Consider the following 12,732-nt stretch of genomic DNA (forward strand, 5'->3'; position numbering starts at 1 on the left):
ATGACCGCCGCGATGTATGGGAAACCGAAGCCCAAGGAGTCCGTCCTGGACCTCTGCACGCGCGCGACCCTGCTTGGCAACAACATCTCGGTCCGCATGCTCGAGTTTCTCACCAACGTCAAGCATCAACCCCACGGCTTCCGCGACCTCGCCAATGACTTCCTCGACATCTGCCGCATACTATGGTCCATCGAGGCCGGCCTCTCGGAGGCATCCCGGGTTCACCAGGAGTTCCCCGCCGATATGATCAAGGAGCTCGACACCAAGTTCCGCCAGACCAACAGCGACTTCCAGGTTCTCGACCACATGATGTTTGAGTTCCTCGAGTACGAGAAGAAGGGTGCCATGGGCAGGATCCAGCGCGGCTGGCGCATGATGTTTGCCGACAAGGAGATCTTCAGGATGAGGGAGTCGATACGCAAGGCCAGGGACGCGCTGAGGATGAGCGCGCTCGTCTTCCAGTGGTCTCTCGGAAACTCCAAGACGGACGAGGCTGTTGGGAACGGCTATGCTGGCCTCGCCGCTGCTCTCGATCGCATCAGCCAGTCTCACTCGACCGTCCGAATCGCCAAATCCAAGTCGTTTGAGGTCCAACATACTCTGCCCGACCATTCGGACGAGACTTCGCCTCCCCTGCCTCCTCTGCCCGCTCTCCCCTCTCAAGCACCTCACCTCCCTCCTCCTTCTCTCGTCGAGAAGATGTCAGCAGACTTTGTCATGCAAGAGACCAGGTTATCGCCGGACCCGCGTCGTCGCACATCCATTTCCAACAGGAGTCATCACAGCGCGTCGGACCACGGCGCCTCAACGAGGATCCCCGACAGGAGGATAGGCCGCGATGACATTACCATCTCAGAGCACGGTCACTACGACCTTCAATCCCCAGTCTCACTACACAACCTCCAATCACCGCCTTCACTGCACGGATCTGGTGTGCATTCCACAAGAATCAACTTGGACAGGAGGTCAAACCGGGATGATCTCACCATCTCCGATACCTACGATGCCCCCAGCCGTATCTCAGACAGGAGACCTCTCCGCGACTCCGATAACACACTCTCCCCGTCCTCATCGGGCACTGAGACTCTCATCGGCGAGTTGCAAAACATCGCCGACAGCATCCCGGCCAAGGTTGTTCGCCTCAAGGCAGACCCCATGACGATGCCGCGCTGGACACCGCGCCACAACGCCAACGGCAACCCGGCCCTCAAGACCTCTCTCATTTCCGCCGTCCAGGGCAAGAACCACAAGCTCGTCGAGCAACTTCTCGACCGCGGCGTATCACCAGACACGGGCGCCGAGAACCATGTTCTCGTCGACTCAGTTCTTTGCCAGGACCACGAGAGCGTGCGTCTCCTGCTGCTCTTCGGCGCTGACCCCAACTCTCCTGACAAGGATGGCATCACACCTCTCTTTGCCGCAGTTGAGATGAACTCTGTTGAGATGGCCAAGATGCTTCTCAAGTACGGTGCTGATCCCAACCTCTCTGCTGGCTCATCGCAAGAGTCTCCCTTGGCCATCTCCGTCATTGACGGCAAGATTGACTTCGTTCACCTCCTCCTCACATACGGTGGTGACCCGAACCACATCATGGCCAACGGCAACACCGTCCTCATCTGCTCGATGAATAAGAGCACGCCAAAGAAGCTGGTCGACCTCATGCTTGACTACGGCTCGGATCCCAACGTCAAGAACAGGGAAGGCAAGACTGCCCTGTTCGAGGCTATCCAGTCCGCCAGAGTCGATCTCCTCACTGCACTCCTGGACCATGGTGCTAACCCCAACTTGCCCGGCCCCAAGCACATGCTTTGGCCAGCGACCTACCAGGCACCATGCCTCAAGGTTCTCCTTGCCCGCGGCGCCGACAACAAGAAGACGCCAGGCAACATGGAACTCGCTGTCAGTATCAACAACATCGAGTCCGTTCGCGTCCTCCTCGCCGCCGGCGTCTCCCCCAACCTCAAGAAGGATGGCATCTACACGCCGCTGTGCACGTCCATCCGTGACAACCGCGCCGACATCTTCGAGCTCCTCCTCGAGAGCGGCGCGGATCCCAACCTCAACTCCGCCGAGTACCCCGCCTTCAAGTGCGTCACTCACTTCCGCACCCACTTCCTACCCCGCCTCGTCGCCGCCGGCAACGACCTCCACAACCCCAAGGGCATCATCGAGATGGCCGTCCGCGTCAACAACATGGAGGCTCTCATGTGGCTCCTCGACCAGGGCGTCAGCCCCAACGACAAGGGCGACGACGGCAACACGCCCATCACCACCGCCATCCGCGAGAACCGCATGGAGATGCTCGACGAGCTCCTCGCCCACGGCGCCGACCCCAACGTGCGCGGCTGCGACTGGCCCATCGTCATGTCCGTCCAGCGCCCGGACGTCCTCAAGAAGCTGCTCCCGGCGGTCCCCGACCCTCGCTCCTTCAAGGGCCTCATGGAGCGCGCCGTCGTCGCCAACCAGCTCGACAGCGTCAAGCTGCTACTCAAGGCCGGCGTCTCCGTCGAGGACAAGAACGGCGGTGTCTTCTCCCCGCTGACCAGCGCCATCCGCGAGGACAACAAGGAGATGACCAGCTTCCTGATCCACGAGGCCGGCGCCGATATCAACGCGCCCGGTGAGCACCTGCCCATTGTCAAGGCCGTCCGCCGCTGCCGCGGCGACGACACCGACATCCTCGAGATGCTCCTCCGCAACGGCGCCGACGCGAACAAGATGTACCGCGGTTGGAACGCCATCATGCAGGCCGTCGAGAACGGCGACGCCAAGATCCTCAAGATCCTTGTGGAGGCTTGCGGTGTCGACCTCGAGGCCAGGGATGAGGCCGGCCGCACGGTCATGGAGATCGCTGCCGGTCGCGGCTGGGAGGAGTCTGTTGGCATCATCCTCTGGGATGGCAAGAACAAGGCTTAAGCAGCACGTTTCGCTCAAGCACGATTGCACCACCCTTTTCTCTTAATGTGTAAACTGACCCGACATGGTGCTGACGGCAATACCACTTAATTCCTTTTGTTCATGTGTACGAAATACGGAGAATGGGTGGGATGGGCAACTCAAGTTTTTTCCGTGTACATGGAAGGAGGCTACGATATCAGACTGCTTTTCCTGTTTGTACTGCGACTGGATATCACTCTTCGTGTTTTTCTTCGTTTCAACATTACCCCCTTAGACTTAACCTATCTTACTCTCTCAATTGATTCTTACTTCATTATTCACATCATCTGACAATGTTCGCTTTGTCTTGCGCAATATCTACACGTGAATTGACCAGGAAGATGGCTCATCTACCATTTTTCTGATGTCTAAGTGAGGTCATGCCAGACCTAGCATGGGCTGCGCTGTTGTTTCCATTTGTACGTCCACATATCTCGCTCAATCGCCTGAAAGGAAATCCTTTTAGACGATATTGGACGTTAACTTTGGGGACCTCCTATTTCTCTACCATTTGCTGACGCTGGAGTAATATACTCTACCTACGTTACTTTACTCGTCGATGCTGTCGTCGTCGTTATCACTAATATCGTCACATCTCTGTCTTAAAATTGAGTGTCTTTATCGTTTCCGCTCGGGCAGCAAAAGGCAAGCATAATTGCGTGCGTGAGCTCAGGTGCCACTGTGTTCTTGTTCCGGTGGGGCGGCGTTGAGCCCTGGATCGGGGAAACCTCCGATGCGTACCTGATGCTGGGAGAGAGCCAAGCCCGGTGGAGAGGGAAACGGAGTACCAAGCAGTTGCAAATTGATGCCTTTTGCTGAAAGAAAAACACTCAGATCACTAAATTGCTTTAGCCGGAATTCAGGCATCGTATGGCACTACCGAAGCCGGTGGGATGCCACGCTGTGATATGGCCTGGCGAAGACTTGACATTTTGTACAAGATACCAGTTGTGTTTGTACTTAAATAGGACATTTGCCAGTACACAATGTTCTTGAAATCCCACATTCGCACCAGCTACCCTTCAAGAAGTCCCCCCCTCAGAGTTGCCACAATGAGAGCTCTTCCCATTCTTACCAATCTCGCAGCTTTGGCAGCTTGCTCAGCTGCGGCAGCCATATCCTCGAGACAGAGCGCGGGAGCAGCCACGGTCGATGTCTCTCAAACTACAGGACAAGCCGCCTTCCTTGGGTCCGGCTTCATATATGGCTTCCCGGACAATGGACAGGATGCCGACAACTCGATTCCCGACCACTTCCTCACCAATATCAAATTCAGGACGTGCCGCGCTGGCGGTGCGCAGATTGCTGCTTCCGGCTGGGCAATCGGAGGTGAAGAGGGCTACCGTGGCCGTTTCGATTCAACCCTTTCTAACTATCGTACCACTCGCAAGTACAATGCGGACTTCATCCTTCTCCCCCACGACATCTGGGGCTCTCAGGGCGGCTCGTCTGCTGACTTTCCCTTCCCGGGCGATAACGGGGATTGGTCTGGGATGGAAGCCTTCATCCGCCGCCTCATCTCTGATGTGAGAGCTAACAACATGCTCGACGGTCTAGTGTTTGATCTCTGGAACGAACCTGATCTCGAAGGCTTCTGGAACCGTCCCTGGTCTCAATACGTGGAGTATTACGTTCGAGCTTCTCAACTACTGAGGTCTGTTCTACCTTAAATGCTAGGCGTTCTTAGGCAACTGACGTGTTTTAACAGGAATGAGATGCCCGAGGCAAGAATCAGCGGGCCATCATCAGCCCATTCACCAAGCCAAGACAGCGCCAACTGGAGAACGTGGATGCAAGCTGTCGCCCAGGGCAATGTGGCCCCAGACATCTACTCATGGCATCAAATCGGGGCATGGGAGCGAGAACCCGATACTACTGTGCCTGCCCTTCGCGCTCTTCTAGCCGAGTATGGGCTCCCGGAGAGGCCAATCGACGTCAACGAGTACGCCTGGCCGGATGAACAAAACCCTGCTAACTCGGCTTACTACCTTGCACAATTGGAGCGCCACAACATCCGCGGGCTGCGCGCCAACTGGGAGGGCGGCGAGAATCTGCACAACTACCTGGGCAATCTTGTTGCCAAGAACGATCAGGGTTATTATCCCAACGGAGAATGGCAGCTTTACAAGTACTATGCAAACATGGTTGGAGAGCAGGTGTTGACAGCCGCATCTTCAGACCTGAAGTTTGATGCTTTCGCCGTCTTGTCGAATGGGTACTTGAAGATCCTTGCGGGCACCAGGACCGTTCAAAACCGCTATGATATTGTCCTCAAGGGCTTGGCCGAACTTGGACTCCCTGCACAGGGGACGTTGGAAGTTCACAGGTATCAGTTCGACTGGGGCGGTGCTCAAGGACTTGTCTATGATGCCCTTGACCTCGGCTCATTCACGTACAGCTACTCCGCTGGCGAGGTTAGTTTTGACTCTTACGAGCAGATAGGAGCTTTTCGATACTAACATGCTTCTAACAGCTTACCATTCCACACGACCCGCCAACTGCTGCAACGGCATTTGCTTACGAGATCAAGCTCACCTAAAGCTTCGTGTATCGTCTCAAGCACTGGGTTGAAATTACATGCGTCGGGCTTTCACATATTTTCTCCCTTCTAGCTTTATACTTTCGTACAGCAGGTTATCCCCTGCGGGCACACCTTGTAAATATGTAGTTGCACTCGCTCGTTGGAGAGAATCAAATGTATCGCACGCCCAACTATGAAGGACAAGAACAACACGGACTCTCCGTCTCGCTAAATCTTGAAGACGTCCAGAAAAAGTCCCGGAAGCAAGAACCCCAAGGCTAAGCCAAGTATTCCGACGACGAACTTCCCAAAGACGAGGATTGGCGTTTGCAATCTGTGCAGCATCGGATACAGACTAGCCGCTCGTGTCCGGCAAACCAAAGCGCTCGTCGACCTGCGAGTTGCTGAGAGTCACGTTCGAGTCAAGCGCGAAAACCTCCTGGTGTAAAAAGTCGCGAACGCCATCTTCCCACTTAGTCTTCTGGGCGAAGAAGTTGATGAGCTTCCTGGACTTATCGATCCCGTCACGGGCACCAATGACGTTGTTGAAAGTGTCGAGGTCCTTCGGCACCCTTTTCAGCTTCGATCCGTCGTAGTGAGAATGACGGTCCGACTGGTTTGCATATGTGTGGAATGTGATTACCGGCCCGAGCTTTGCGTACTTTCCGGGCTTGAATCGGCGATACCCTATGTTGAGTTGTCGGTCATTGGTCTGATGGAAGTAGCCCCAGCTAAAAGAATCCTGAGAGCCACTGCATCGATGCTGACAAGCATACCTTCTTCGTCATTTGCGTCGAGATCCTCTGGGTTCTTGAGCCTTCTCAGCGTGTGTCCAATTGCATATGAGTCCTGGATCATGTGAAGGCAATTTCCGAGGGCTCGCTTGGGAATATCGGCATGTTGATAGGACGGAGTTGTGCCCAGAAACAGTTGCTTGATGCTCACGTCATCCGAGGGAATCGAGCTGGCATTAAATCGATCGGGAAACCTCGTGCCAAGCGTGTCGGTTGCCGTCACATTCTGGCCTATGGCAAGTTTGTACATGATCTCCAGCCAGTCAATCATGTTCTTCTTGGTGACATTAGGGTCTTCATTGGCCTGCGAACTCATGGCGTGAAGGAACTGAAGGTCACCAAAGTGACTCCGCTTCGTGAGTCCAGATTCCTCGCCGGTCAAGAACTCCCCAAGAAAGTCCGTGGCGGCGCTCATCTGGTTGTTCTTTTCCTTCGAGTCAACGAACAAAAGGCAAGTTGGGTCGTCGCTCCAGATGAGCCCTCGCATGTATTCCCATTGGTCCGCGTTGAGACTTTTATACTCAGTTCCCTGGGGGAAAGGGTGCTTGGATCCGATGAAAGCAGCGATAGCCATGTCCTCGTGCATCGACTCCTTGAATCCTTCGACGCCGATCTCATAGCTCAAATGCAAGTCTTCTCCATCCTCGATCACCAAGTCGGTGTTACTGAGTTGAGAATATAAATCCGTAGATGAAGCGCCCTGCAGCACAAGGCACCACGCAGCGGGCAGTATGGAACGCATCTTGAAGTTGTAGGAATCCGGAGTTTTGCTTGATGAGGCATGGGCGCACGACTTGGCACAAGCAGCCGCGTCTTAAGTATGTCGCCAGGGCCGTGGTAGGCATCCCGATTTTCAATATTAAGAATTGAAAATCGGCCTGGATAACATTGAAAAAAGCCACAGAAGGCTACGAGAATGTATTCTGATACGACACTCCCCCCATTTTAGGGTATGTGGCGTATAGAAAGTTTAGGGCTATGTATGGCTCCCGCATAGGAGGCTTTTTATTTTACTACGACTCTGCGCGATGGTGTAATTTGAGTGCTGACTATTGGATTTTAAGATGTGTATATTAGGAGCAAGGCAGTAAATTGTTTTGACGGTCGAGGTACACGACGCGCATTCGCCGACTGTCATTGGGTGAACGGTACATGTAGCGTCGCAAGTAGGCGAAGCCGGTAATATCGCTTGTGTTCGTCCTTTAAGGCATCAGAACAAGCCACAGCCCAATGGTTTGGGTTCCACGTGCAACTCTAAAGAAGCCTTCGGCAAAAGGTTACGTTGCCAAACTTTCTCCCGGCTCGAAAACTAAGTTGAATGGACACTGTGTATCTGTGGCTATTTCCTCACAGCCCGCTTACCAGAGTTTGATATTGCCGTCCTAGAGCCGTCCCAACGATGATAACACGACTTGCCATGGCCTTGAGACTGAAGCAAACGTACGTATATGCTCTGTGAGAATCGACTACGGCGGAAATCCTTGAAGGTCAGATGAGAAATAATTCGAATCAATGTCCGCAGCAGTACTTCGCAGTATCATCATCGTTTTCAGACACCCAATAGCTCATAGCCACCCGTTCCACCGACGCTGGGCAAATCTAAAAGAGTTGGGGCAAAGGAGGATGACTAGACATCAAATATAAAGGCCTTTATTGTTTTCTGATACCATGGAGTTGTGAAAACCGATTGTCTTGAACACCTTCCATCCGCGTCTGGGAACGGGGTTAGCAGATTAAAAGGAATGCATGCTTTACCATGTCCCGACGAGCCCTGGAAATATGCCTACTTCCTGTCTTATCTTAGTAGTGAACAGTTGAAATTCGCTCCAACCGGCAATTAAAGGGCACCTGTCCAATGGCCTCGGAGTTCTGGCGTTGGTTGAAAAGGCTCTAGGAGCTCCTACCTTTGAAACGTGTAGCTCATTCGCTAATTACAAGAGTCTGTGTGAGGCTTTTACTCACAATCGAACCTGCGGCGCGGAATAAGATGTACTTCTTTTATGGAATAATCCATCTCAACCGCTGTAGCGTCGAACAGCGAACGGCTTGAACGGGAATGTCAAAGAAATATGACGAGGGATATGGGATTGCCGCTTGCCCAATTCGATTCGGATATTACGGCACGTTGAATATGTGCACTGCTGAGGTGAGACTGATGGTATCTCCTTATTCAAAGACGCTGGTAAGATTGGGTAAAGGCTGTTGGTTCCGAAATAAGCACTTGAATCTGACAAGATCCGTTGGTATCGGACATGGCGCCCGACTCCGAAAGATGGATCACTCAAAACAGCGAGTTGACAGGGGTTGATCCCAAATCATTCCATACGATTCGTTCTACCGCAGAAAAAATCCCCTTCCCAGGTTATCGGATCTTGAGTCGGTGGTTCTGCGCATGCGCCCTGGACCTGGTTGTCCTTACGACAAGGGAGCCTTGACGTGTCAATTCCTGTGACGTTGTCTGAATTTTGAATGATCCTAAAACGAGTTTAGAGTCAGTATGTTGACAAGATAATTCCTTATCAATCGTTGAATAGAAGACGACCGACGCATCAAGAAAGTTCATCCTTCGCAGATCTACCGCTTTATTCTTAGTTTGTGGTTGCTGTATCGCATGATGATTTGCATGTGAATAACCTCGCGGCGATCGACGTCATCCCGTCATCCTGCAGGAGGCGAAAAGGCGGGGGATCTGGAGGGTTTAAAGGAACCTAATCCAAACCTCAGCAAATGCAACTCTCTTTCATCCCATACTTGACACACTCTTACTGAAATCCGACGTTGTAATATCGCGAATGTCGAAAACATGAGCGGGTCGCATCAATCCAACGGCGCCGCGTGCGATTCGAAAGCGGAGCACCCGAGCATTCCCCTCGTCGATCTGGACGGTCTCAGAAGCGCGCAACCGCAAACAGCGCAGCAGGCGGGCAAAGCGCTAGTCGACGCATTCAAGACTTTCGGCTTCGCATATGTCAGAAATCATGGGCTGCCGCAGGAGACTGTGGACGCCGCGTTCCAATGGGTTTGTCTCTCCCGACTCATGTCTGTGCATGATATCACAACTCACAATTCCATCCAGAGCGCCAAGTTCTTCTCGCTGCCCCAGGCAGAGAAGGAAAAAGCACCGCATCCCCCAGAGGGATGGTGGCACCGGGGGTACTCGGGCATAGGCCGAGAAAAGGTCACGCAAATGGTGTTTGACGCCGACGAAATCAGCGAGCGTCGCAAGATCCCCGACTTTAAGGAATCATACGAGATTGGTCGTGAGGATGATGATCATCTCCCCAACATTTGGATTCCCGACGAGTCGCTACCTGGCTTTCGGGCGTTCTTCAACAGCTTCTACGAGGACTGCTACCAGCTCGAACTCCACCTGCTCCGGGGAATGGCGCTGGGAATGGGATTAGACGAGGCCTTCTTCCAGGGGTACCACGTGAACAAGGACAACCAGATTCGGCTCCTCCATTACCCACCGGCCGAGGAAAAGTTGCTTCGCGCGGGAAAGGTTGAGCGGTTGGGTGCGCACACTGATTTTGGGTCCATGACATTGCTCTTCCAGGACGAGGTTGGAGGGCTGGAGGTAGAAGATCCTAACGAAGCGGGACATTTCGTCCCAGTGCCGTATATACCTGGGACGATCGTCGTCAACATTGGCGACTTCATGCAGCGGTGGAGCAACGACACGCTCAGGTCGACGATGCATCGAGTCCGGGCGCCGCCGCTGGAAACGGATATGAGCGGCAGTCGAGTCACACGGGCGCGTTATTCCATCCCGTACTTCATCGGCGCCGACTCAGAAAAGACTGTTGATTGTGTTCCTGGCTGTTTCGGGCCCGAGCGACCCAAGAAGTATGACCCGATCAACAGCCGGGAGTACATCGAGATGCGCCTGAATGCAACGTACTGAGAAAAGGCGGGAAAATTCCCACGTGTATTCCTTCCATGTGTTTTTCGTGGGCGGGCATAATGGAGTCCAGAATCCCATCAATCCATCAGAGAATCCCAAAAGAACACGTCTGGTTGGCGGTATCCTCATTGCCAAAGCTGCATGCCGTGGAGAACATTCGCATGCCCCTCAACATGCCTGTTTGTGCGTGGCCAGAGTCCCGCTGAAGAATGCCGTGATGTCCACTTGAATGGCCAAACTCTCGTCGATCTCCGTCCCCTGTGCCCCTGGATTGGTGATGAGCGCCGAACATGGTAGTATTCAAATCTTTTGGTCAGCGGACTTGGCGTTCCATGACACGTCGAAAACCTGCAAAACCCCAAGCTGATACCACCGGCAGATAGGCCACCATCCACCGCCGAAAGGCGGCTGGCTGGATCCCCAGTCCGGGATGGTGGATGCGGTGAGCCAGGCGACCGAGGGGCTCGTTCAGAAGGCGAGGATGCGCACGACCGCGCGTTATCCGCTGTGGGGATGTCCTATGGAGGTTCCCTGATATAGGATGGACAGGGACCGGGGATCATTCTCGTGACCCGTGGGAACACGTTCCACACTCTTTCCTTCCGTCGAAGCCTTATTTTCTCCTTTTCTCCGCCTGGTAGGGAACGGCAGACGACGAAGCATAGCATCGCGACGAAACGACGACGGAGCATCATCGAAAATGTGCCCCGAACAGGACGAGGATCAAGCGACCGCGGCCGCTCAGCAGCAGCAGGACGCGGCGGCCGCCGCTGGTATCTTGCCCGCTGAGCATTGGGTGCAGGCGGCACGAGTCAGTCGACACGGCGGTCTGACCGCGTTCCCAAACTTGGTACCGGAGATGATTGACGGCGTGCTAGGAGGCTGCTAATGACGGCGACAACGACTCGGCGCTAGGCGACGACAACGCCAGCTCTACTGCGTCGATCACCTCTACCATTCTCGAGTACCGAAAGATTCACGGACGCACATTTCATGGCGAGGTCGGAAATGCCCAGTACTGGTCAGATGCTCCGAGTCCGGTCGAGCGGGTTATCATGTCACTAACACTAGCTGTAGGGGGAGCAACGATGAGCAGCAGAATGAGTGCTGGGACATCAAGTGAGATGAAGTGGTGATACTGAACCTGACAGGGACTGACATGCGGCAGTCATCATCTTTTGACACTTTCTTGCGGCGATAAGCTTCACTTGGCACCGATAGACAAGAACAAGCTGACCAAAGCCCTCGATGTTGGAACTGGAACTGGTGAGCATGCAAGGGTTCGACTTACATGAGACTAAAGCTCATTAATTGTTTGAACGCAGGTATCTGGGCTATGTAAGGAACCGATATTCTGCGATGCCAGTTAATCTCTAACATTGCTCAGTGACTTCGCCGATGAGAACCCGGAATGCGAGGTTATCGGAACCGACATCTCGCCCATTCAGCCAACATGGGTTCCTCCTAACTGCAAGTTGTAAGTACGAGAGCCTTTTGTCTCATTGCATACCCACTAAAACTGAAGTAGTGAGATCGAGGATTGCACTCGCGAGTGGACTTTTGCTCCTGGTACCTTCGACTACATCCACGTCCGTTTCCTCGTCGGAAGTATCGCGGATTGGCCGGAGCTGTTCAAGCAGGCCTACGTGGCTCTCAAGCCAGGTGGTTACCTCGAGAGTTTCGAAGTCTCTCCCGCCATCATGAGTGACGATGACACCGTCCCGGAGACTAGTGCGCTGGGTCAGTGGGGCAAGTTCTTCGAGGAGGGCGGCCGGAAGATGGGCCGGACCTTCCGCGTTCTTGATGAGAACCTCCAAAAGACCTCCATGGAGGGAGCTGGTTTCGAGAACATTACGGAGTGGAACAACAAGGTAAGATATACAGCTCCTGAGTGTAAGCGACGATACTGACAACGGACCAACGAAGGCGCCCATTGGCAACTGGCCGAAGGACCCGGTGAAGAGAGAAATTGGTGAATGGGCGCAATTGACTCTTCTTTCGGATATCGAGGGCTATGTGCTTTTCATGGCCAATGTCATGTCGACTTGGAGCAGGGAAGAGATTCAAATCTACGCCGCTCAGCTCCGCCGCGAGATTCGGTCCGGCAAGCTGCATGGGTACTACCGCCAGAGGTGTGTTTGGGGACGTAAGCCCCTAGATGCCACCCCGGCGCCGGAGCAGTAGAACACGATCGCAATTGTGGTTGCGCCCATTAAGATCAGTCAGCCAGTAGTAATATCATAGTCTTAAGTCAGACACGATGAGGCTGCTCCGCAGTCAAATTGATCGCGGCATTATTAGCAGGAGGTCCTTTCAACGTGCCGAAAGGGGAGCTTCCGTCATGTTTGACGGTTCATTATTTGACATCCAATCAGAAGTCTTCACAATATTCTTTACTTCATATTACTGGCTAATGGCGCTGGTCATCTTGATGCAGCCTGATCACCCCCACATCTGTTGCGCGAAATCGCGAAATGAGGGGTCAAGTCAGCTCAACTTCACAATGACCGCCCACGCTACCGAAGACCTTCCTCCCACCGCTCAATCAAGCAATCTGAAGATATTAGCACCCATCT

General features: G+C 53.7%; 5 protein-coding genes across 5 annotated transcripts; 4 read left to right on the top strand and 1 right to left on the bottom strand.

Moving 5' to 3' along the window:
* Positions 1-2,916, top strand: COL26b_010113 (uncharacterized protein; the record flags this gene model as incomplete). The annotated part of the gene is made up of 1 exon (XM_053182822.1): positions 1-2,916. One exon carries the CDS (start codon positions 1-3, stop codon positions 2,914-2,916), a length of 2,916 nt encoding a protein of 971 aa, XP_053033269.1.
* Positions 2,917-3,989: 1,073 nt separating this feature from the next.
* On the top strand, positions 3,990-5,476 carry COL26b_010114 (uncharacterized protein; the record flags this gene model as incomplete). Its single annotated transcript, XM_053182823.1, has 3 exons — positions 3,990-4,591; positions 4,646-5,351; positions 5,411-5,476. 3 exons carry the CDS (start codon positions 3,990-3,992, stop codon positions 5,474-5,476), a joined length of 1,374 nt encoding a protein of 457 aa, XP_053033270.1.
* A 337-nt stretch (positions 5,477-5,813) lies between these two features.
* On the bottom strand, positions 5,814-6,994 carry COL26b_010115 (uncharacterized protein; the record flags this gene model as incomplete). The annotated part of the gene is made up of 2 exons (XM_053182824.1): positions 5,814-6,145; positions 6,235-6,994. The coding sequence occupies 2 exons, from the start codon at positions 6,992-6,994 to the stop codon at positions 5,814-5,816; spliced, it is 1,092 nt and encodes a 363-aa protein (XP_053033271.1).
* Positions 6,995-9,055: 2,061 nt separating this feature from the next.
* COL26b_010116 (uncharacterized protein) lies at positions 9,056-10,156 on the top strand (the record flags this gene model as incomplete). The annotated part of the gene is made up of 1 exon (XM_053182825.1): positions 9,056-10,156. One exon carries the CDS (start codon positions 9,056-9,058, stop codon positions 10,154-10,156), a length of 1,101 nt encoding a protein of 366 aa, XP_053033272.1.
* Positions 10,157-10,856: 700 nt separating this feature from the next.
* Positions 10,857-12,340, top strand: COL26b_010117 (uncharacterized protein; the record flags this gene model as incomplete). The annotated part of the gene is made up of 5 exons (XM_053182826.1): positions 10,857-10,967; positions 11,035-11,177; positions 11,544-11,633; positions 11,685-12,027; positions 12,083-12,340. The coding sequence occupies 5 exons, from the start codon at positions 10,857-10,859 to the stop codon at positions 12,338-12,340; spliced, it is 945 nt and encodes a 314-aa protein (XP_053033273.1).
* Positions 12,341-12,732: the final 392 nt, after the last annotated feature.

Source organism: Colletotrichum chrysophilum (assembly GCF_026319265.1).
Source record: "Colletotrichum chrysophilum strain AFK26 chromosome Unknown scaffold_104, whole genome shotgun sequence".
Classification (NCBI taxonomy): domain Eukaryota; kingdom Fungi; phylum Ascomycota; class Sordariomycetes; order Glomerellales; family Glomerellaceae; genus Colletotrichum; species Colletotrichum chrysophilum.